General features: G+C 41.1%; 1 protein-coding gene across 1 annotated transcript in view; it reads right to left on the reverse strand.

Annotated features, from left to right (window-relative positions):
• Window positions 1–25,480, reverse strand: part of RNF150 (ring finger protein 150) — a 117,287-nt gene extending 91,807 nt beyond the window's left edge. Inside the window, exon 1 of the mRNA XM_059826906.1 lies at window positions 25,015–25,480. Within this exon, the coding sequence (XP_059682889.1) occupies window positions 25,015–25,480 (466 nt within the window). The remainder of the gene's footprint in view (window positions 1–25,014) is intronic.
• Between the last annotated feature and the right edge of the window lie 1,324 nt (window positions 25,481–26,804).

Below are 26,804 nucleotides of genomic sequence, written 5' to 3' on the forward strand. Positions count from 1 at the left end.
TGTTTTTACACAAGTAGCACAGGAAAATGCATCAGGTTGTAAATATAAATTTATAATAAACTTTAATTGTAATTCCAAACTATCACAAAAAGGAATTAAAATGGAAATGCTTTCTTTTGAGAAACTGAATTCTTTAAAATATTTTAATTCTGATTTTTATCTCAATATGCAGAGATAAAATATCTCTGCCCAGGTTTTATGTAACTTCAGTGCATGAATGTTCTCTTGTAAGGACCTATTTGCAAAACAGATTTTTCGGGATCCCATATACAACTTCGGTAAGCTTACTGACTTTGCTACCAATTACATCATGTTTTTCAGCAAAGCAATTGCCTTCAGCTATACAATAAAAATGTCAACTGAAATTTTATGCTTACAATTACGGATATCACAATTCTTTTGTGATATTAAGTGCTCTAATCTTGCATATTTCAGCAATGTTAAAACACACAATAAGACTATTTTTCTTTAGATAATCATAAACCTCAATTTTTAAAAACTGGGAGAGCTCTAAATTAGCCAGGTGGGACTTTCACCAATTATCAAGAGAAATTGACTTCTGGATTAAGAATAAGAGTGACAACTTGAAGCTTAAAAGACACGTTAAAAAGAAAGTTACAAAAACCAAACACAGGGGGATTAACGGAGGTGCCTTGTCTACCCTATTGTACAGACAGCATGATGTTGTAACTAGCACTGTAATTCCAACCAACATGCAAAGGACTTTTTGTGCCATACACTGAATTGCTGTTAAACATGTTCACCCAGAGTACAGCAACTGGAATTGTAAGAGGTTATAATTGGAGTTCTTGTTCATCTAAAATTAAAATCTATTTCACCCTATTAAATTCTGACAGTACGACATTTGCATGTACAGACAGGCTGACAGCTGTAGCATTAGAACACATCTCAGAGCCCTCTATTTCTGAAGTATTGTGCGATTACTTTCTTTTCACATTTCACAGGGAAATTCAAACTCATTTTCTTCTTATTAACAAATGTACAATGTTATATTTACAAGCACTGCAGAAAATGAGGCGTTTGTGATTGGCCTACACTGATTATTTTGCGTAGAGGAGATAGGAAATAACCTGAAGGGGCTGCTGTTTAGGATTCTGCTTTAGCTTTATGGAAATGCAACTTGCAGCATTTTCTTCCTCACTGAGGACAGTGCACGCCTTCTAAAGGTTTCTGCATCGGAGGACCTAGCTGCTTCACAGCCCTCAAGGAAGGCTTCAGTGGGCACTAGAGAGGGTTCTCTAACTGGCACGAAAAGTACATCCAGGACAGAAGGAAAAATACTAAGGACAGGATCCACGACGCAGATAGTTGCATTACTTGTGCTTCGCCTTGCTCAGGGTTAAGTCACGACCCGAGGGACCTTTTCATAGCGTGAAGATACGGGAAAAGAGCAGGACGGCCAACAGATACCTGTGCTCTCTGGCACTCCTCGGCTGCTGCAATGGCCTCCTTTTGCCACCTCCCAGCTGGGCAAGCCACAAAGTTTGTCTAGAAGTATGTCTGTATAGTGAGAGGAAGCTGCCTACTTGTCACGCTTTACTCCAGCTAGCACAAATAACAGTAACACTGAAGATACGGGGAGTGGGTGTTAGTGTGCATTAGTAAACAGAGTAGGAGAGGCCGGGAGCACACAGTCTTGCTGCTGCTGCTGCAGGCACTCTGATGCTCTTGAGCACTCGCTGCGGTTATCACCAGTCCAGGATAATGCTGCTTGGCTTCAGAGGTTATAAACACACCTCTCTTCTAGGTGAGCATACCTTAAGCTGGCTTGTGGGATGAAGCTTGGCCACGATTTGTCATTGCGTATTCATTAAATTAGTGTTACATCTGCATGTGCAGAGTGGAACTTAATTCCACAGAAGAACAGGTACTTCTTTTCAGAATATAGTTTAAAAAACCCCACTTAAAATACTTGTAGAAAATTACATTTCAAATACTCTAGACCATCAGCTTTCCTTTTCTACTGAATGTTATCAAACATTACAATAAGATAATCCTATATAAGACTATAAACCTGTGATGTTTTTGCTAACTCACAAGCATTCAGCTGGGAAAATGAGTATAAACAGAAGTAAAATCACCTTATCAAATATAATCAAATCACCAAACTGTGGTGAAACAGAAAAGACCTTGGGAAATGCCATAATCCACTCATGGTCTGGTGGTGATTCCTATCTTGACAAATATTTCAAATCTTTTTCCTTCATAAGAATTTCTACCACATCCCACACTCCTGTATTTCTCTTCCACTTATTTTTGCTGTTATCTGTTCTTTCTTTGGCAGCTCCTGCATTAGTCTTCTGGCTCGCCAAACATCTGTAGCCTTTTGTCATTTCTATTTCTATTTCCTCTTTCTCAGCACTCATCCTGTTTGGAGCTCTGAATAGCTCCATAACATGCACGCCTGCCTTTTCACGAGATTGTTTTCCTGGCAGTAACCGATGAAGCATAGTGTTGGCAACAAGCCTCTGGTGAGTCAATGAAACTGTGTGAAATGATGGCACAGCACATGTAATTTTGAGACAATGTGCTGCACAATAAGGAAACCTGGAAACTTGTTATTAGCCTCCTTCAGAAGGCTCCTTGTCATAGGCCCTGATACAACAGGGTACTTGACCATAAGCCCAACCTTAAAAACGAGCTGTCTCTTTACTTTGGATAGGACTATTTCAATGCTCCAAGTCTGCTGTGCCACACGCAGGCAGCCTTACTGAGCTGAGGTATGTACTGGACAGTCAACTGTACTAGTGATTAAGTTTAAACAAACAAAATAAACAACTGCCTTGAGCCATAAATTGCTCTCCTACAAGTAGCTACCAGTACTGTACGCGATGCCTTTGGTACTTACGGCATGTAGAAAACTAATAGTGGAAGCAGAAGTGGAATAAGATCACACAATACCATTTAATTATGCTTTCCTCTTGTCTTTTAATGTGGTAACTTACTCTTTTTCTTCTAGAGCCAAAAACAAAGAATGCATTCTTCTTGCATTAAGATATAACAACTGCAGCCTGACTATGCGCTGCTTAACAAGATTTTGTGATAACAGGTATTTTTACTAACTGCTTTCTAGCTGGTGATGGACAGCCTGACAATAAGCCTATACTGACACTAGAATACAGTACCAGCTTTTTAACCCCTCATCCGTCCTCACTGACTTAAGAGGCAAAATATTTCTCTCCTAATCTGTACCTACTCTGTAACTAAAACCAATATTTAATAAAGGTAGCTGCTATTCTCTGCTGTCTATCGCAGACCTTTTGGTTAAATTGTCCTAATACACAAAGACCCCATCTCAAATGCAATGTGAGCACATATTTTAAATGTAAAGTATGTACTGGACTCTGTGGGAGACCAAAACAGCCAGAAAATAACAATGCATGTTTATGCAATACTGAGGCCAAGTACTTCTGATGCTATACAGATTTTCTGCTTTGCTTGACGTCTATTCAAATGAGATGAGGAAGTACATTAAGTTGCATTTTTAGCTTATTACATCTCCCATTTTGCAAAATAAAATAAAAACCTTTTCATTTGTGAGAAAAATACTTTTCCATTCTTTACTGCGGTCAGTGAATACCTTCACTTTTTATCTCCCCTTTCAATTGCTACAATTTTCACATTTGCCAAGCCTGCTAACAAAATTACAGAGAAAATCATGTTAATGAATTATAGTACATCTGTGACAGGGAGACAGCACAGGACTAAATATAGAGTCTATAAAAAAATTTTAAGAATTTTAAATGCATTTTAAAATGTCCACAATCTTAACCAAAGATAGGTTTATTCACCAAGTCTTATTCAAAGTTGGATAACTGCTTTAGAACTAGATTTTCCATTTGTTTGCAATGATTTAATATCAGTTCTGTTAACTTGCAAGAAAACTCACAAATAGAAATGTGAAGAACAATAAGGAGAAGACACTGTCCACTGCCTAGACAGCGTGATACAGACAAAAACTTAATCAGGTAATTCATTGCCACTAGCAAGAGATGTGCAGTTGGGTACTCATGTACTAGACTGATCAGATACACCTCCGTAAAATAATGTCTACCTTGATTTTTAAAGACAGACTGAACTATACCTGTAACAGTTTAGGTCTATGCAGAAGAGAGAAGCAACAACTCCAGGTCAGGACTGACCTGGACTTTGAGTTTCAGGCAGCTTTTCACAATCCTGACATGATTTGCAATGTTCAGTTTTTGCTATTTAAGTGAACTTCTGGTAGGTCTGAAGAGCATTGGATGATCTATAGAGGCTGGTGACTATAGGAGGGTGGAGCAGAAAAACATAATGGTTCCCTGAAGCTACAACGAGGAAGTAAGTTGTTATGTACACGAAAGAAATGTTGAAGAAAATGGTTTCTGATTTTTCATTGAAGTCACAAAGGACAGAAGGAAGATGCATAGAGAGAAAGATGCAACTTTTAGCCTTGATAAAAAAAGCTTGCTTGGGAAAAGTTGCATTTACTATACAGCTTACTTATCATACCTGCACATCTGACTGGGGTATGGATAGGAGATGAACAGCCACGCAGCCATGTCATGTAAAGAATGAGCATGAACACTGCATTTGTACATGCTATTGGGAATTATTAACATCCCCACCACCACCAAGAAGCCACTGGCAGATTTACCCAAGAAGCATTCACACATTTTCCAGAGTAAGTAACTGCTCTTCCCTGGCCTCAGCTACCTTTCTTTGAAAATCTCCCCCTGCCCCTTAAAATGTTTTCAATAGAAAGACAGATATTCTACATTTAGTTCGACTACATGTCAGAATATTACAGCTGTTTCAACAAGCTGCAGCTACTGAAACTGCAGGAAGACTAGAGACCACCCTTAGGAAAAGCATTGATTAAACATGATCAGGCAAGCACACGGCTAAGAAAGAGCAAACGCATGCCCTGTAACAGCGTGGCACGTGACATGACTTGAAATCACAGTCGGAATAGAGAGGAAAGAGACTGAAAGTGAGGATGAACTACTAACGGGACAGGAGGTCATCAAGGATATGATAGATGTTCTACAGGAAGAGACGGCTCTGCTGGAACAGGGAATATCATCAAGCCAGACAAACCACAGGGTATGCCAAGATCTGAGGAGTGGGAAAATGCAGCTGGTGTGACAGAAATGCTGTCAGAAAAAAAACACATGAACAGCCTAAGGATGTATGGCAGGGAAGGACTATGTCAGCAGTCTGAGGCTGTGAAGCTGGGGCATACACATTATATGGACAGTCCCACACCTACATACGACATGTGAGTTACTTAGACTAATTCCAGTCCCCTGGTCCTCTAACAAAGCTATCAGCTGTTTTTCTGTAGCCCAAATCACTTCAAATGACATTTGAACATACAGCAGATTTATGTACAGGGCCTTCCTCTAAGCTGGCAGTTGAATCCAGAAACAGGGGAATCCTTTCCCGACTGACCTCAGATTAGGAAGCTGCTAAGGGGCTTTTGAGCTTTGCCTGCACACTACTGTTCTATTTTGCAGACAATATAATAAACTCGGCTGCACTTGATGCTCAACTCAACACATAATCCATATGCAGTTCCACCATGCGCTTTCTTTGGGAACAAAGCCATTTTACAAAGTTACCGGCCCTCCTCACCAACCGCTGCTTGTTCCTGCTGCAGCATGACCACTCACGTATCATTCAGCTGGGCCAACACGGTACTAAGGGACTGCAGGGTGAATCAGGTCTGATATGATCTGAAAAACAAACCAGACTTTTTCCTTTTTTAAATTTTTAAAAAATCTTTTTAAAGACCAGCTCATTTTGGAACAGCTAAAAGGGCAGAAAACTGCAATATGGGAGTGGGAAACAAGTAGCCTGGGGAAAGACAAGGAAGGGAGAGAGCAAGGAAGAATGGGGAGAGACTGCTAAGAGGTCTATGCTTCTGAAGAAAATACACTGGCTCATTAACTCTCCTGTTGTCTCAAGGCTTCCGCAGACAATCTGCGGAATACGTCCTACCTGGGGTCTTCATGAACACAAGAAAGCAGGGACTGTGCCATGGACAGAAGAGCAAGAAAGACAAGAGCAGACAAATGCAAAACCTTCTAACAGTATTAAAAACCATATATATATATATGAATGTCTTGAAAAAATTTAAAGTTCATTAAAACAATCTTGCAGATTTATTTCAAATGACATTTTCCATTTCAACTCTGTCCTCTCAGAACAGCAACAAAAAATGTTTTCTAAAAAATAAAAGGTTTATGCCAAATGTATAGAAATTACAATAAAGACAGAGCCACTGCTGTGAGTACTATGGCTAGAGAGGCAGTATTCCCTTCTTTACTGCTCCCCTGTAACTTTTAGCACCTCCTAAGTTAGAACCAGTAAGTTATGATTAGCTTAAAACTGGCAATCAGCACCTCATAGCATCTGGCTACTTACAGAGTCAAGTAATATGCAGTGCACAAGAGGCTGTATTAGAACCTGAGATGGGTTTCATTCATGTTACAGAAATATATTAGTCTTGCCACCTTGAACTCAATGTGCTGAATCAATGCGCTGAATAGTTCTGATCAAGAAGCAGATTTGTAATGCTAATAATCCTACAGTTCCTTTGATGTAATCCCAATCTAGTAATTTAGCCTGTTAGAAGTCAGAAAATACTTTACAATCGTTGCGCCCAAATAAATAATTACATTTGTATTTTCAAATGCTTTTAAAAGTAACAGACTGCACAAGGGAAGACAGCCTCCTGACACTTGCTGCACAGGAAAACAAAACAACCCCATACTTTTAGCCTGGACTCATAATGAGCTTTTATTTGTAACCCTCCCAAAGTCAGCTGCAGGCACCGTTACATACAGTCATAATATCTGCCCCTGCACGTGTTAAAATTAGCCATCCTCGATGTGTTCATGTGTACCAGACACCTTTCACAAGTATCAGGATATCAGCAGATTAAACACCATTCAGTAGCTGGAGGTGTCCAAAAAAAGTGTATTATTCAAATTTTGTATTTAACATGAAATCTATTATTTCAATAGGAGGGGAGGGGCACAGGGAAATGCATTTGCTCCAACTATAGTTTAATGTAAGCATTCATTGCCCGGATTATGTCGTCGTCGTCGTCGTCCCCCCAGCTATGTCTTTTTTGAGACAGACAAAACTATGAATAGGTAGATTGAAGTAGAATTTCAGAATATATATTAAAATGATAATATGTTTTTTAAATGGAATTACAGGAATACTTTTTGAAAGAAGTGAATACAAATGGACTTCAGCTAAGCACAGAGAAAAATTTCAGAGTCTTATTGTAAAAGAAATCCAAACCAATCTTGGTGGGAAAAAGTAAACATAGAGAACCAAAACTGGCAAACAAGCTTGGAGGTACTGTGGGGATGGGAATTATCTATTACTATGGAGAGAAGGGGACTCTAGAGGGTTGGAATCTGCTCCTGACACACTGCAAGATTTGGCTCTTTTTGTCAGTTTCACTATTCTTACAATTGAATGTTATTTATTTATCCTTGTAAAGAAAAATATCCAGATTTTTTAAAAGTGTAATTAAAAGCGATTTTACAAGTTCTATCAGTTACAGATCCTTCTTGCAGAGAGACACCAGTTAAAAAAGTCATAAGTATTGTATTAACTAATTGTGAACATCTACTTAATTAAGCATATTTGTTTGCTACCTGGATTCTTGTCCTGCATTGTGATCCGTAGTGTGTACTGCTGCTCATACACACAGCCCAGTGAAATTTAAGGAGCACCATCTGGGTACAAACATACACTGAGTAAAGCTATAAATAGATCAAGCAAGTTCATTACATGCATGAGGTACTTGCCCACATGAGTGTCTTCAGCATGAGCGCCTAAGACTGTAAAACTAATCTCTACAGTTTTCCTACAAACAACCTTGTCTTTTTAGCTGAGGAGCTGAACACTGTAACAGAATTTTTTAACTTCATATCTGAGCTTATCATGGAGTACACATGTCCAGATGGAGAAGAACACAGACCACTCTGACTCATTTCTAATCAAGCAGTTGGAACAATATAGGAACAACATTTATTTCATTTTTGTCCCCAGAAACCATGAGAAACTCATCTCCAGATGGAATCTCTTGCTTCTAGTACTCTGAAATGCTAATGAATAGGAGAGAAATTTCTGTCACCTCTGTTACACCTATGCACATACAAGCTGCAGGAGAGCATTATGAGTTGACTCTATAACACATTTTATTTACATTCTAAGACCTGAAAGGTTAAGGATTAGAGCTGGCTGATAAGTAATTTTTCTTCCCCCGTCTCTCTGCAGCCTCCCCCGCCCAAATCAGAAAAGAGCAGAGAAAAGGGGCTTCTTTAAAACCATCTAGAAATTTTTAAAAGCTCTATTTTTTCTTTTTTTCCATGCACAACTGCAGTTGAAATGAACCCCAAAGAAACCAGCAAGAGTACTACCACTATGCCATGTGGACTCAAAATAGGGCTGTTTATGTCTACATACATCACTCATTGGCAAAATAACTATATCAGATAGCTACATGCCTTGGCTCATCTGTGAGGTCAAGACCAGGTGCAGGTTATCTGCTGTAGCCCATCTCCCTGGAGAATGTTACTATTTTTATAGATACGTGTGTGTGAATAAGGACACATGGACATACACTCATCCATATCTATAGGCAAAGGATTCATGCTATCTACTCCTAAAAAAAGGTATTTAGAGGCCTAGATGGAAGTTTTGTGCATAAATGGGTCCAAATCTGTTTTAAGCAGGCAGAGTCCTTCCTCTGTACTGTTCCTTTTATAGGAACATGGCAATACAGACTTTGCTTCTGACTATTCAGTCAGAAATAAATTCCTCTTAGCACATACTTCTCAGGCAAACTCATGATGCTCTACTGAAACGATCTCTTCAGAGTGTGTTGCATGTGCTCATATGTCTAAAACAAAGCATTTGTCAGAGTTACCTGTCAGTACTTGCAGGCTTCACAGAAAAGTACGTTTTTGCCCACACTACATTTTGTACCGCTGTGACTGATGTTGTTACATGGTTCATTATATGGCTTCCATCATTTTTCTGTGAGATTTAGGCAAACTTTGAGGATGATGAAAACAAATGCACTTAACATAATGCTGATATCACGGTACATTGCTAAATAGATTCCTTATTTTTAATATTCAAATGAATACCAGTGCAGATCTCTTTATAGTACCTGCTGATTATAAGGGTTTTCCATGCTGGATCTATCTGCAACAGATAAGTGCCATATTCCCCCACTGAAATCTGATTATCTGAACATGTACCAGAGCCAGAAATTTCAGATTAGAGTTTTAGATTGAATGTGAATCTTGTAACTCTTTAAATGACTTGAAACAAGAATTTGATATGAAACAGTTCAGATCTAAGATGTTCAGAAACTAAACCTTGCACCAAATTTAGCAAATTTTAGCACACAAGACACAGCTGAAGATGTGAAGGGGATGTATTTAAGTTACACAGTTGACTCCAAACGAAGGTTTGTTTTAATCCAGTCCTCAGTTTAATGGTAACTACTAGTTATTCCCTGAATGTGCAACTCAGATGCTGTATCATGGTGTTTCAGACATTTACATGCTATTTAACATGTGTGTTTCCCTTCCGCTCCCCTTAAAAAACAAAAAAAAAATCCCCAAACCCAACAACAAACCAAACACTTATAGGCTCCCAGGGAGGAATACTAGTCATAACTATTGGAAATTTCCCTCTGCTGGTAATATTCCTGCTGCTCATATATTCCTGTGTTTGGATTGCATCAGAGACCAATTCTGCCCACATGCAAGAGGACATGAAAGGAGGACAGTTCTATTTACCTTGATTCTTGTATGATGGCTTACGTTCTCTCTCTTCATTTAGCTTTCATGCCTTGGATGACTCAGTGCCTAAGTATGAGCAGATCAGAACTACCAGCATAAATCATGAACTTCTGCTACCCTGTTATTTCTATGCTGAATCACCTATCTGGATCTCCCCTTTGATTTCAGATACTTTTATGTAATTGTAACATTTCTGTTAAGCATAACTATGCATTTGATATTTCTGTCTGCATTTAGCCTCCTACAATTAATTTGGATCAAAGAGATCAAAAGGTAAAGTGTCTTTAGGATACGGAAATACCTACACTAACTGAGAGAGATTTTCTCATTAGCAAACATCTCAATTAGCAAAGAAATTCACCATAATAAGGCATGCTGAAGACTTACAAAGGGGTTAAACAGTCACAATTTCCAAAATGAAGGTGTAGTGAAAACTGAAAATAAACCATTTGCAGTACAAATCACACCATTCAATATCTTGTCATCAGACCCTGAAAAGAGAGAGTGATCTGAAGCATGTTACAGGAGCCAAATGAGATTAACATAGCAGTGGTTTTGAAAATACCACAAGCTCTCAAAACAGATCAGCATCACTCAAAACACAATATGCATGTTAGAACAAAAGCACTGAAATAGCCATGCAGTATTGCCTGCATTGTGGTCTCTTCAGCTGAACGGTATTTCCATGAAAATTAAGAAAAAAGAAAAAAAGAAATGACCAACCAACCACATATTTCAGATCTATTAACTAATCCTCTTTCTGGAACAAATTCATCCCATATTAAATGCCATCTTAACTTGGTCAGACTGGAAACAGGTAAGGAATGACCTCTGCTAGGCTTAATGTGGATAGACTTGGTTTCTCTAACTATTTCCGTGACAACTGTCCACATTTATTTGGTGTATAGATGGATGGTATAAAACGTAGATTCCACCCATTGGAGATTGCAAATACTAATTTTGAGCATTCTCCTAACAACCATCACTGAAGCATTCCCCCCATGATAAGGCTGTCATCATTCCCATTCCTTCTTAGCATACCAGTTAGTGAAGAAAGGTGTGAAAACCACACTGCTCTCACCCTCCAATTATACAGCAGGTCTTTTTGCAGTGCATCCAGCTAGTACCTGCTCGAGATTTAGAAGTTTTTATCTCAACTATGGCTTTTGCCAGGCAGCAACATCTCTAGCAGCTTTGTGGGCCTGGCTGCTCGCTGTTCTCAGGGATGAGCTAGCAGGCACGTGCATCTTGCAAACCAAGCTTTTCAGCCTCTTCCTGCAACGCAGCTCTAACACCACCTCACCCCCCCATTCCTTTCATTTCACACAAAAGCCATCAGCCTTGCAAGAATTGAATTTCAGCTGTCAGTAGATTTCAGAAAAATTTGTTTTGAAGCCCACTGGCAGAAATACACATAAGACATGACCTACTATACTCAAGCACTTCAAAAGGTAAGAAAATTAACTTCCACCTATATCATAAATGTAACAATAGCTACATAATTTATACAGTCACTTGAGACCAGGTGGACCTTTTATTAAATGCGCTGGAAAAGTCATGCAAGTTAACACAGCTTCAAGGCACTCACAGGCTGGTACACAATTTTACTCAATTACAAAATGACCTTAATGAAACCCTGATGTTGTCTGTTGTGTTACTTGAGTCTGATAGATGTGTGCAATTCATATGAAATGCAGACTGTTAATACTTCACCAAGATTGCTGGTCAAAGACTGGTATTACTTCTGTTGGGGCTTTTCCATACTTGACAACAATGTGTTAAATACTACGGGGGCAGCAGAAGATACATAATGAGTTCAGGTATTAATTTTCTTGCTTTAACTATTTGGCAATGAAATCCTTAGGAAGTTTTGGCATTGACTTCAGCAGGGTTAGGATTTCAGTAGTAGAGGTTACAAATTAACGGCACAGGTAAGTGCATTGCTGGCAACCAGCAAACTTACAATGTTTTTTTTCTAAAGGAAAGATTTGAGGGTTGGAATTTTACAGGATGGTTACTGGTTTCCTCTTAATAACATTAAAAAAATGTAAATAAATGAAATGGGGACTTGGGAGACTCTTAAAGTAATGGTGGCTAACCTGAAAGTTCAGAAATCAGCATCTGAGCTGGCCTGAAAGCAGTCTGCATGAAGAAAATACGGCCTGTGAAAAGTCAGTTTAAAGCCCAGTCTAATCCCAACACCCCATGTAAGAACTACAGAGACCACCATATCGGTGCTGGAGAACTTTTTTTTCCTGTGAACTTTTTGTGACTTTTCCAGCGAAGTCGTTTGTGTGCTTCTTCAAAGCATCTAGAGAAGGGGATCTAAAATTCATCTGCCTATTTAAAAGTTCATACATTCTTTCAGTTTCCAGGATACCAAGTCTGCACAGCATAGCAATCTTTCCACAAGAAAAAGGTACAATCTCTTTGTTGCTATAGCCTGAGGGTGCTTAAATGCTATGTATATTTCCCTTTCAGTGATAGGGACATTGCCATTATTAAAGATGGAAAACAAAAATGAAATTGCAAGTATTTTTTTTGCAGCTGACTGAATATTGTGCACTTGAATAAAGACCTAATGCACTCTCAGTTCCTGAAACTCTTGCCACCAGGTGGAGACAACTCTTGGATAACAGCATGAACATCAGGATTATTTTCAAATTAATCAAACCTGCAATAATTCACTGATGGATGGATTCCAGTTCTGTTTTATTCAACAAGGAGACACAGGAGAAGGCAAACTAAGGCCCATGCCTGTGAAAAACATAGCACCCACAAATGGATACTAATCACCTCCACTCCCACTAATGTCCATTCACATTGAGATTACGGAGGCTCTGAGGCTTGTGCTGATAAATACAGATTTGCAGAGCACTGAAGACACTACTGAGTCATATCAGGTATTCAATAATGTTTGCATACTATACATTAATATTTGCCTGGTCTGGCAAGTCTTACTGCAATTTTAACACAGTTGTATTGGGGCACGCTTACATACTTCAAGGTTATTTTTAATAAGTATTGTATTATTTCCAGGCAGATCTCTTTAACTAAGTGTGGCGGTTAACTTGTTAGGAGTGTCTAATGGAGGAATATCTGTTAATTTTACACTTCCCTCCTCCTTGGTTACAGTTTCCCATCCTCTCAATATACTCCCAACAACTGTCCGAGTGGCTGAAAGTTTAAAATTGATATGTACCATCAGGAACCTCAAGGAAACCTCTCCTGAATTTCTCAAAGCAAAATGAAGCTGACAGACTGATAAGGCCACAAGGGAGGATGCAAAATTTTATCTACTGGAACCAAATCTGCAAAACATTACAATAATTACTCCCAAACCGGAATAGGCGTAAGGTATGGAGCTGCTGTGTATCCGATAGGCCTTAGATATGTATGTATTTCCAAATTAGGCAACTCCCTGATCAGCAAGAAATGCTGTGTGGCTATTTTAAATTACATGAACTCCTCCAGCTCACCTAGCAAGTACAATTGACTGGTTGATACAAATCTCTAAGACATCTGCAAATAACTAACCAGCTGTCCACGCTTCTCACAGCTATGATTGTTCCTCTGCATGCATTGGTAACAGACATCAAATAAAACACAGTTAAGAAGAGACAGCATCTGGGTTTTAAAGGGTTTGGGTGGTCAACTCTTCCTCAGATGGAAGGGGAACAGCGTTCACTGGAAGTTGAGAGAGGCACCTTTGCTTCTTACTGTGATGCAGACAAGCCTGATAACACAGAAAGCAGAAGCCAATCTATGTGGAGAAATATAAAATAATTAAAGCATCTCTTTTAACAGTTATTTATAAAGCACCTGTTTTATGAAATATATAAAATATATATCTTATATTTACAATTAGAAATAAAACCACCTTATTGTAAGGACCTTGACTATTCACAGTGCTACAGGAGAGCCTAAGATCCCCCAAGATTACCCCAGTAACATTCTTAGTAATAAACCTCTGGGCTACGTCAGACACTTCTCTTTCATAGATGACATTTTCTCATAAAACCACTTTGAATCACATTTAGTCAAGGTGCTCAACTTCTGGCCCATTCTTAGCAAGAACTAAACATGAGCTTAACTATAACCATTTGTGCAAACATCGTCCTGAACTGGGTCATGAAGCATTCTCCAAATTACCTTAATGTAACGTAGACATTAGAAATAATGTCTCACCTAAATTTTAAAATACCTACCAGTGAGTTTTATGACAGCAAAATCACTACCTTAGTAAAGTGAGAAGTGATTTTTAAGTATCAGTCTCATTTTCAAGTAAGAGATTTTAGGAGTTGCCGTATTAGTCTAGGTGAGACACAGTTATACTTGCCTACCTGCTACCATTACTACCAGTCTATTGCTTTACATGTGCACAATAGCTCCTGTTTTGCAGGCTAATCCACAAAGATTTGCCTAGTCAGAGCCAAAGACAACAGCTTTGTGATAAAACTAGCAGAGTTATCTTTACATTGGCAAAAAATATTTCTGGTCTATGGACACAAAATAAATTGTCCAGAAATAACCAACAGCAGTCATTGCACTGACTCAACACAGTATTGGTTGAGAACTGAGAACAGATTCTACACATCACATGTACAAGATAATAGAATATAGTCTATACTAAAAATTCAGTGCTTGCTTTGTTATTTTTCATAAGTCTAAGAGCAGCAAGATGGTTATATAGATTAGTTAATGGGAATGAAGCCCTTAATCATTGCAGAAAGAAGTGATAGGTCATGCATATTTAGAAACCAGATAATATAAATTCTCTGTTACTATAAATTTCCTTGAACTACCAACCACTAGAAATTATAAATTCAGAAAAAAAGAGTTATACAGTGTATGGGCAACCACTTAGGAAATTGCATCTTACGACAAGGCTGAAATTGTCTCACTTCCGCTGACAACTACTGATGCTTGTTACATCTTTGTCTATGAGGGCAATCTTTATCTCATACCAAGTATCATTCCCATGCATAAATAGACACAGTGCTCAAGTCATGTCTAGCTTGTTGGTAAGGATATATCCACACACAGCAAGGGCCAAAGATCTTATAGCTTAGGGAGTGCACTATGAGAAGACAGAAAGCTGTTGGCACACTACCAGAGAGAAAAGAAATTCAGCTTTGCAAACCTGAGTTCAATTTCTTTAAATAATACTTGTAATCAAATGCATGCATTGATTCCTGGAGAAGTGTAAGATTTCAGTTGGGAAGAAGTCAGGTCTGTGCTCTGGGGTGGAACTAGTGTCTCAAGCTGGTAGAAGCTGATTAAGATGTAATACATCATCAAAAAAGGAAAGGGAAACCAAACTGTTCTGAACCTGGATTTCTGAGACATTAAATATTTACTAAAATAAAATCTTTCTTCAAACTCAGAACTGTGAGATCTCTTCTGGAGAGCAAAAACTTTCCAAAACAGTTTTTTGTTGAAAATCCATTTCAGTACTAAATAAAAACAGTTTTGATGGAAAAAATTCCTGGTCAGTTTTTCTAGCACCCAGCAGGGGATACTTAATCATCTTCTGCAAAAGCATGAAAGAGCGGGATCTGCCTCTTTACATAGAGGGGACCATAATTTAGTCTTTTAACAATTCATTAAAAAGATTTAGGAGTGTTCAGCACAAAGCCATTCTATGCAGAGCAAGTGTGCTATGCCTGATTGGCAATCTGCTGTTCATAAATGGCACTGCCACACTTCCCAAGCACTGGTGTCCCACTCCTCCAAGCTGACCCTGAGCAGCAGACAGCAGATGCTCTTTAAACCCGGAGTCAGCTGCAAAGGAAAAGCAACTAAAAGACCATAATCCTGCTCTGCTTCCCCTCACAGTCAACTCCGTATGTAAAGCAATAGCCTTTGGCTATTTTTGTCAACCTGGTAAGGGGTGGGGAAGAAAGGGAAAAAAACCTCGAAGAGATGAAAAATAGGTGCAGAGTAAATAAAAAGGGAAGTGAAGAAGACAGAAAAAAAATGGGTGAGAAGCCCAAGGGAAAGATTTATTAGAAGCGTAGAAAGTAAAGAAATTATACCCCCCCCCCCAAAAAAAAAAAAGAGAGAAAACACTAAGTAGAAAATGAAGAGTATAGAGGATTGAAGGAAAAATAAGGCAAGAGAAAGGCATCAAATGCAACATTATAACAAGACATAATGGATTTTACTCAGACTGCTCCTCATTTTCCAGCGTGAAAAGTCTTGATATAGTCTTTAGTAAAGGCATGAATTTCATGGACAACCAGGTGGTACTTCAAACACATGGACATATAAAGAGCGATAAGAGACCAGGCACAGAGATTACATAATCTTGCGAAAGCTGCCTCACTCAAGGAACATGATACAGGCAGGTAAGACTAGGAGACAGCGAGCGTATAATAAAAGCTTAAAAAGGCACAAGAGGGGAAAGCGTACTTTGTACAAGTATAAGAAGCAATCATGAATGAGACTGCAGCATCAGACTGCTCTGTTTTAAAGATTTTTTTTTTTTGAGTACAAACACAGACATGCCCCAGAAATATGGCCAAAGATTTAGGATTCTTTAAGATAGAGACTTCTGAAAGGGCAAAGGAAAAACAGAAATACATTTCTGTCTTCTAACAGAAAATACTGAAATGGGAAAGAAAAAAAGAATACTAACATTTTAGCTACTATCACAGTATGTAAAACCAGAGAGATCTTTATCAGATACTGATACAGAACTCTTGCATAATTGGAAAATCCAAGAAATCCTTTATAGTGAAACTTGTAAGACACCCAGAGCTTTGATCATGAGGAACTGGAATTGCTCTGGTAGTATAACAGTAATAACTAGGTGCAAAAGCTTCTCAAGTGTTCCACAAATCAATTTAAGCAAAACAATAAAACCATACAGCTTATTGTACTGGGTCTGAACCCAGCCAACCCACAACACATTTAACCAACGTTAACACATTCTACAGTAATCCTAAAATTAGACATATATGTTAACTAAAGATGAATCTACTTATTAGGCTCTTGAGTCCATTCTTAGCACTGCTGTGTAATGTCAGACACATTCAACACAATATAACAATGAATTTTTGACAAGGACTGCAAGATCAAGCAATAAATAGAAGAGCACAGTTTAATGATGTGTGATTTATAAAGCTGGAAGCCGGAGATTAATGTGATGCATAATTCTCTTTAAAATACATCTATTATCTGGTAAGATATTCTTACAATGACTTGCAAAAAAGAGATGCCTTGTAAGAAGAGATTTGAGCAGTAAGAGACAAACCAAAGAGCATATAAAAAGGGAGGAAGCCCAAGGTATGGAACAAATTATGAAGAATAATATCCTATATGATTAAGCCAACGTTCAGGGAAAAACGACGATGGTTCATAGACAACTATGTCAGTAGTAGGGGGCTGTTTTGGTAGAAGAGCATACAGAGAGAACTGCTTTGTTATGGAACACCCCAGTGCCAGGGGTCCTCTCTCATGATGAAGCCTTCAAGACACTATGGAATATAAATTAATTTTAAAAAGCTATGTCTCATTAACTGTGTAGCACAAGGGAGCACTTGCCAACTCATCCTATTCCATGTATCCCTGGAGGAACTACATTCCTATGCAGATGTAATGCTTCTATTTGTGTTTAAGGAGTATACAAGGTATACTCAAACCAGGACTCTATAGAGTTACATGGCCGAAATCAACGTTTCTGTGTTTTGCGAACTAAAAAGATAAACTTTTTTTTTCCCTCCAATTTTGTCTCAAACTGAAAATAAGGTTAAAATAAATGGGCTACCTTTCCAATTTACAGCAGGGAATACTACATACATAAACACAGTTAAACACATCAAATTTGAGATCGAAACTCTGACAGACCTTTAGGTCTAGCAGTATAATTGAATATCACTATGATTATACTGTCAGAAGCAAATGAACAGGCACTTCACTTTATTGATGTTATTTAAAAGTCACTCTTGAAAGGGAAAAGAAATGAACAATTATTTGAAAAAGCTATTATATCTTTAAGTAGCAAAGAATCAAAGATGCTAGCTTTTCATATTTCAATGTAGAATAGCAGTAAAACAAAAATCTTTTCATCATCTCCTTCAGTTCTCCTCAGTTCAGTTTTCTCAGGTTTATCTCAAATAATTTATTTAAGAGGAGCCAAAAAGAAGAAATGCCTTTGTTAAACCTGTCTTGTAAAACACAGCTGCATAGTACCGTTGTTTCATAAGCAAACAAATCCTTACAACCTTTCTCCATCTACTAGAAGTGGTGAAAGAAGAGGTGTTTCCACTCATCCATTTTTTAACTAAAAAACATTGTTTCCACCAGGGTGGTAAGTTCACCTAAATCAGTAATTTTCAGCCTACCCTGGCTGGAGGATTCCTTCTAAGAGGTCCACAAAATGCACTGAAGAACAGTAAGCCTATTACTGATGAGCTTCAATTCACAGCAAATTCATTAGCAAACTCGTAGGTTTATGAAGCTTGGCATCCACTAGTATTGGCGGTGGCTCAGACAGTAGATATAAAGCTGGTAGATTTAATACAGTAAATTTTAAAAGTTGAAGTTTCACCTAAGTGATTTGGGTTTTCTCCTCCAGGTAACAGAAATTGTAGTTTTTAATAGAATTACCTTCTGAGATACTACATCTAAATGCACTCATGAACAAGCAGGGTACCCTGGGGGGTCCTTGACCCCAGGTCATCCACATTGAGGACCTAGTCAAACTGTGCAGTGGCTGACACGTGGCCTATCCATCTAGATTTCTCCTCCAGAGAAGCCAGAACACTATGGAGTGAAATAAGGAGAACGCTGGGCACTAAGGAACTCCTGGGTCACATCCCACTATGGAATCAAGACACAGCAGAGTAAGCCTGTTTGGATATAACCAGTTACAAACTATTTTGTCTCCTCTTTCTTCTTGCAATTGCCATATACTCCCGTAAACTGTGTGGTACAATGGATACAGTTGGTTTTAAATCTTATCTTTTGGCAGTTATGCCTCTGCCAAGACGACTTCATGGAAGTTACAAGAATTAAATGTTATTGCAAGATATAGTATTACTATTTAATATCCTCCTATATCTCTTGCCTCAGCACCATTCTGCTGCTTACATAGACTGCATTTGGTTGTGAAGCACCCCAAGATTCTTTCCTTTGCAAGATGCTGAGCAAAATGCACTGTGACAGCAGTAGATGGTAACACTGTAGGAAGCAGTCCTGCATTAGTAAGGTGACAGATTACATGGACTACTCAGTCTTTTCCATATCTGATTTCTACAAGTCAATGATTGTATTGTTCACTCCCTTCTGTACCAAAGAAGTCATCAAGTGACTAGTACTCAAATGCAACTGAAAGGGCAGAAGTGGGGCTTGTCTTGAAATGAATGCTGTTTCTGTGCAAGTTAGCTATGCAGAAGTTATTGGGAAGTGGGGAAGTCGTTGGGCTACGCCTTCATAAAGTTCTAACTCTTCATCAGCCTAGCTCGTGGTGTAAGGAGGCAGAGGTCACTTGCAACTCAGTCAACTCACATGACAATACACTATGAGCTCCATCAAACAAGTGCGGCAAAATAATGGGTTCTTTTAGTCCTTCGCTTACATGAGAAAAGTAGAAAGTATCCTCTTCTCTTACCAGGAAAAGAGACTCTTAAAGTGCCGACACTGAACTGAGGTTTCTATCCCCTTTTCCTGAAAATGTCCCTGTGCTCTGTGACGTACCATGAAGGGGGAAAGCACAGAAATATTATCTACATGAATTAGTGAGCTGCAATGGAGTTAACACACTAGCCACAGACTGCCACAGTATTCTAATAACCCAAGGTAACATATACCATTTTAAAGTCAAAATACCAATGGGACTAGAACAAACCATCACTTTATCAAAAGCAAGCCATTCTCTTAAGGACAGTATACGAAAAGGAGGTGCTCCAGATTAACAGGCAGCAATTAGAATCAATGCTGACACAGATTTGTTTCTGAAGAAGATTGTCTTCTTGCTGTGTCACTTCTTACTGCAGAGATCTGAAGACAGCACTTGTATGAATATCATTGCAAACAAATGCTACAGATAACCAAAGGGCATGCAGAAATCTGCTTTTGCAATCAGTAAGCTTGGAGGATCAATGCAATCTTCAATGAATCAATACTTTGCCACTTTGTAGGGAAAGCTGTACCTTATGACTTGATCCAAAGCTCGGTGGACTCACTGCCTTTCCACTGACTGCAGTGGGCTCTGAAGGAGATACATGAGCCAGTCGTGAGGTTGAAAGAAGATGCGAGATGCAACAAGGCAAAAAGCACCTCATCTAATGACAAAACTCAGTGCCCCAGCACTGAGGTGGCTGTCCCAAGTAGTACCAGAACCTAAGATTATTTTGTTGCTCTAGTCTTTGCAGGTCAAATTCATCCCTTTTAGTTAAAGTTACTTAACATCACAAAGTTTCCCCACCACTTGGCACCTCAGCCATGCCTCAATTTCATGATGGATAAGCCTCAGAGATGCACTAATCTCCATCTCCCTCTCCCATGGAGCTGGTTTCTATTAAGAATGAATGCTGGGTGCCTGGAACAGAAAGTAATTATAGCAGGCCCTAGAAGCCTGAAATCTCCAATCCTCGATTAATTCACACTTATCCATATGTAAATTCAGCGTGAATGCTGTCAGCACATTTTCCTCGTTAGAATTCAACAAAAGTTTAGGAAAACAATTGTTTTAGTAAAGGAACAAATGTAGCTACAGTACTGAATTAAGTCTGTAAAGAGAGAAATCTTCAACTTCGATGGTTAATTTGCACATCAGTACAAATCTACAGGGAAGCCCAAAACCAAAACTACTACAAACACACCTTGAAATAAGTAAAACGCAAGACCAGTCATTGATCGTAGAACAAAAATCTGAGTACAAGGGAAGAAACTGTTACTGAACTGAATGTGCACAGATCAAGGCTGGCCCCGTCCACAGCATGTGTGGAGGGACACACCTGGTTTTGCAGTGTGACGGCCATGCCCTCCTCATGCAATCTGGCAGGCACATGCTGCACTTGAGGGCCAAAGAGGGAGGGACAAGTCAAAGTCATCTTAGACCACATTTGAGATTCATGTCTCAGATACAGTTGACAGTTGCTGCCAGTGTGTACGAGCCATTACAAAAAACGAGGCATCTGCCTCTCATTGAAAACAGGCTGTCATACACGCAGCACGTGACTTAAAATTTGTGATGGTATGCACTGGAAAAGCAGAATACAGAGAATGCAAAACTGCCTGACTCACATATGTTTCTGGTGCAAAACTCTTAGGATGCAATTTACTTCGCATAATAATCATATCCATTCTGTGAGATACTCTGATGCACCCCAGGATTCAAACTGAATGTTACAAACTGTACTGAATACTAATGATGTGATTTTTACTCACAGATGAATCATGTGTACAGTCGCAGTTAACATCCCTCCCTAGCCCCAAGCACCTGACAGGTGCCCAAGGTGGAAGTGGTCAACCTAGGTTCCCTCAAATAAGAGCTGGAGAGAGGGAAGTTCTCACCTTGAATCATCTTCTGGAAGGCTCCCTTACTGTATCTGTTCACAGCTCAGAGGAAGTGTTAGGACACGTGCTACAACAGGTAGTAAGAATACTTCCAATTAATACTATTAAATGTAGACACAGAGGCTAGAGCCTTTTCAAACCTGAACAACAACTAATTTGTGCTGAATAAGAAAAAATGCCGATTGGAAACCCTAGCCAACACCACGGATTATTATTCTGGAGGAAAAAGGACCTCCTCTTTAGTATTAGAGTATGTTTCTACTAGAAAAGTTGATTTGGGAGAAACAAAAAGCACCTGAAACAGAAATTCTAGATGCTTTTGTTCCTTCTCTGTTAAAACATACTTAGTCAAAAAGCAAACAAAGTTGGACTCACAGCTCCTACATCATACATCAAGCCAATAAAAATAAAAGATGCTGGTTTGCAAAGGCTGTAGCAGATGACGCAAAAGCTAAGTGGGTCCTAGCGCGAGAACCAGCGAGCTCTGCACTCCCTGTGAATGCAGATGTCACAACTCTACCTCACTCTCCTGGATGCGCAAGCAGTGACTAAGTACAAGGTCCCTGAAAGCAAAGGCTTTCAATAGGGTGACTGAACTGGTTCAAATCGAACACTTTGTCTGGTGCACTACAAATAAATCCTGGAAAGTTGTATTTGAAGATTTCTACAACAAGCTTCGATATAATACCACCCTGGTTTTGATTGGCGGGGGGGGGGGGGGCAGGGAGGGAGGTCCACCAACCCTCCTTCAAATTCACGAATGCTATCTTGCTACAGTTACCCACAGATTTTAAAATCAGGAGGCACCATGTTAGCAAAGGGTCATTGGCATGCATTGTAGCAGAAAACAGGAAATATAATTAAACATACAGCTGTGAGGTAAGATTTTTGGCAGGAGAAAGAGAGCTTTGGGAAGAAAGTGGCAAGGGCAAAGCACTATTAAGTTGCACAGTGACGTGGTCAAGAGGGGGAATGAAGCACAGGGGCAGAGATGAAGAAATGAGAGTGGGGGTGAGAGGAGCAGAAAAAGCAGCACAAAGAGATAAAATGACAGTAAAAGAAAGACGGCAAAGCCTACAGAAGAGAAGAATGTACATAAGCAAGAACATCTCTCTTAGGAGTAATAGTTCTTTAGTAAGGACAGGAGCCACATTGTTACACAACAGGATATACTGTTTTCTGTATAGAAAGAGTTTATTTAAGTTTCTATGAAACCTCAAAAAAAAATCTGTGGGACAAAAGAAAAAGAAAAGTAAAGAGAGTAACATCATATTTCTTTCGACTTTTAAATTGCTTTTTAGGTCATATTTCACCATCCCCTCCCACCCCCCAAGTATTTTCCAGGATGGAATTTTCTTCTTCCCACTCCAGGATTTGGCGTGGGTAGAGCATCGCAGATGCTGCTGAACTCAGAAACCAAAAACCTGATTCATTCTTCCCTTGAATCTTGTCCTACCATTTAGGCTGGGAGCAAGAAAACGTCAAAGGCTGCAAGTCAGAAAGATAATTTTACACAGCTTGTACATTCACTTTGTCCCAGCGTAACAGCGGTACAAGAGGAAGAGTAAAGATAAATCCAGTTCTGAATCCCTGCTAGTTTGTCAAATATTTGTTTAAGAATAATTATTTTTCCTCATGTTCCAGCAGACTTATGCTCTAAAACTCCTCTGAGTTTTGACTGTATGGAGAGGGCAGGTTTTCCCTAAGGTAAAAATCCTTAAAATGAAGACAACCTCATACAATCAATCAGAAAAGCCCTTCAGTCCCACTGACCATGTTCAACAAGTCCAGATTGTTTTCTGCAAGTTTCCTTTCATTTCAGCCTCTGGTACTGTACAATCACACTGCCGGGTATCAATTCAGTACTCAAAAAGGATTCTCAGAATAAACTGTAAGGAGTCATATGACATAAAAGAAGCTGCCCCCAAGATAAGTGATACAGTGTTCGTATTTTTGAAAGCTTAGGCCACTTTCAGTAAGAAAGATTCCCTGCTTATTTCATTTTAGACTTTAAAACAAACAAAAGCTCTAACATTTTAAAAGGTTAGACACATTTTTTACTCCCACTGTTTCTTAATAAAACACCATTTGTGTGGGAAACCAGCTTAGTGCATACTTTAAAACAGGCAAACCATTAATTGATCCAACATGTTGGCAGTTTTAGAGAAACTCACTACACAAGAACAAGCAATGCATCTTAAGTTTTGAAACTGCCTGAGCTTTACTTTAAGGGTGCATAAGTATGCCAAGCTCCTACTACTTTATTCTACTTGGTATGTAATCTGTGATAGTTAAAGTACCAAGAAGTATAATCTGAACAGCTATTAAACCATGTGCAGTTTATAAAGCACAGTTTTAAGAAGGTCAAGAGGTTATGAGTTGCTTGTGTCACAAAACCAATGGAAAATACTAAAAAACCCCTACCTTCCACCAACCCTCCCAAAGAAACATGAATTTGGTCAAATAAATGGTTAATCTCTTAAAGAGGCTGCACACAAGAGGTTCCAAAAGCACTACTTTTGCATCAGCAGTATTACAGCATTATAGTTAGGCAACAAACTGTTTTTCAGCACATCCATGCTAGCTAGTTTACTGTGGGAATTTAAAGTGTCATTAGAATAACATCCTGTTTTGCAGCCTGTGTTTCAGTTTACCCCTAACTCTGCTAAGATTCAACTGGCATTAAACAGCTGGGCACGATTAGTTACTGGATGCAAACCAAACTGAGATTTCACAATAGGTGGCATTTTAGTCTTCATAGCATAGGCTGCTGGTATAAAAGACCAATGACCCCTGGCAGAAAACACCGTCCCTAAATATAAATCTGGTGATTCGTTTTTAAAACATTATTTCAGATCAAACATTGTTACAAAAACAGCATTTTTTTTTATGGGTATAACCTGAGGTTTGAGTTGTTTCTGATGACTGGATTTCTGCTTGGTTCTAGTTGACGAGCGCATGTTGGGACCCAAGCACCCATGTGCTGACACTGTGAGCACAAACTCCATCAGAGCGTTCACCTGGGAAAGTGAATCACCCCCTCTGCCCCCAGTATTGAACAAAATATCTCATGCTCTCACCAAATTAGATACTCGGCATTCCTACTCAATCCCACAGCTTTTACACTATCACAGGCAAGACAGTGGACGCCGTGTTCCCTTTTTTATTGCACCTCCTGATAAGCCTGCACCATAAACACTACGCTTCTGCTCTTCTGAAGGTCTCAGTCACACCCGATCCCACACGGCACCTGCCAGAGGATCCTCAGGACACACCAAAACATGGGTGCCCCACCGTGGGCTCAGGGTGCCGACCGCTCCTCCGACTAGACGCAAACTTTACATCTCCCAAACTTTTCACCCCTGGAGCACCAGCACGCATTGCTGCTAGCGGGACATCCATCCTTTGCCACGGCAGCATGGAGAGGTGCTGCGCGGCCCCCAGGACGGGCACCCACCACCCAGCGAGGCCCGCAGCCCACCCTGCTCCCTTGCCAGGAGGTGCGAGCACACCTTCTCCCCCCCGGCAGCTCCCGCCCCAAGGATGCGGAGCGGGCTGCCACGCGCAGGAAAACGGGGCCCGTCCGCTCACCCAGCGGAGACCTCGGGGCGCGCCCACGGAGCGCGGGCATGGTACCGGGGCTCACCTGCGTGGGGCATGGTGATGGTCTCGTTGGCGTTGCTGGAGCCCACGTTGTAGATGACCACGGCGGAGGCGTTCTGGGCGGCGGCGTGGCGGATCTTGTCCTTGTAGGTGCAGTTGCCCCGCGGGATGAGGGCCACCCAGCTCTTGCCCGGCGCCGGGGCGTTGAAGCGGGTGCCGGGGTCGCAGGCGTAGCGGTCGGCGGGAGAGGCGGAGAGGGCCACCTGCCCGCGGGCGTCCTGCTTGGGCGACTGCTCGCCGTAACGCCCGCACTCGCTCTTCTCGCTGCGGAGCTCGGCGCTGCCGGCCGCCGGGTCGGCGTAGGTGATGTTGACGAAGGCCGTGTACCACTCCTCCTTCTCGGCCACGGTGAAGTCCAGGCACAGCAGATGCACGAAACAAAAGGACAGCAGCCATGTTGAGAGAGCCAGGCTGCGGCACGCTTGGATCACAGACATTGCCATCTTCATCTGCCGGGCCCCCCCCGCCCCGGCCGGCCGGCCCGCCCCCGCCGCCGCCTGTCCGTGTGTGCGTGCGCGCGTAGCGCGCCCCGAGCAGCCGGCTCCGTGCGGGGCGGCGCTGCTCCCGCCGGGCGCCGTGCGGGGAGGGAGAGGGAGAGGGAGGGAGAGGGGGAGGGGGCCCTCCCCGCTGCAGCCCGCTGCCTAATTCATGTCGGGGCCCTTTGATTTCCTCGGGCTGGCCCCGTCTCCGCCCTCCCCTCTCCCTCCTCGCTGCCCCTCTCCCCTCCCTCGCCTTGCCCGCACAGCTGCCTCCCCCGCTGCTGGCAGCCCGGCCGGCTGCCGAGCGGGGAAGGCGCGGAGGAGGGGGGATTTCCACACACACACACACACACAGGCGCGCGGCGCCGCTCCGGGCCCGGGCCTGGCCCCTGCGGCCCGCCGGAGGGGCTGCGCTCCCCGGGGTGCGGGGCGGCGGGGGGGGGCAGGCCGCCGTGTGCGGGAGGAGCGGCGGCGGCGCGGCAGCGCCACCTGCCGGCAGAGGGGCGGCAGCGCGGGGGAGCCGCCGGGACCGGCGCCAGCCCCGCCGCGGCGGCCGGGGCCGAGGCCAAGGGCCCTCTCTGCCGGGGAGGGAGCGGAGCCGCGGGGAGGCCGGAGACGGGTTGCTTTGCACTTAGTCGGTCACGGCCCCGATTCGTCGTTTTAACTGCGATTCCCTTTTTTCTCTTTTCCCGACTGCGGTAGGGTAAGTTAAAAAAATGGCATACGTGAATGTTACCGTGTAATCATGCCGCACAGCTTAGAGGGATAATCGCTTGTACATCAGGTTTTAAAATACAAACCGAATAAATTTCTTACTATACATTTCTGAATGATGCTGACAGGCGCGTTTACCAAAATGGGGTGTGCGACTGACAGGAACGCAGAGAATGTGGGAGGTGAAACCTCAAAGAATGACAGAGCCGCTCTCTGGAAACAAACTCCAGAGACACGGGCAGAAAAGAATTCATTTCGGCTCAGTGAAAGCCCAGATTTGGGGATTTTTACTGTATAAAGCACCCCAAAAGAATTTTGGCCAAGACTCAAATGCCTTTCAAAAGGGTCGAAACACGACTGGCTCTATGTTTGTCTATCCTAGTGCAAGTGAGTAGCAAAAATTCTGCTTTTCCATAACTATGTTCAGTAACAGAAAGACACCTCACAAGATTAATAGATATTGCCTATTTTAGCCCCCTCGTTATTAAGATCTGCTGCTAGAAATACCATTCCCTTTCATTTAGATGAGACGCCCGAGTATCTGGCTAGTGTCAGAATTTGCCTGTTTCCAGTTTATGTT

The sequence above is a fragment of the Gavia stellata genome, chromosome 19 (genome assembly GCF_030936135.1).
Source record: "Gavia stellata isolate bGavSte3 chromosome 19, bGavSte3.hap2, whole genome shotgun sequence".
Lineage (NCBI taxonomy): Eukaryota > Metazoa > Chordata > Aves > Gaviiformes > Gaviidae > Gavia > Gavia stellata.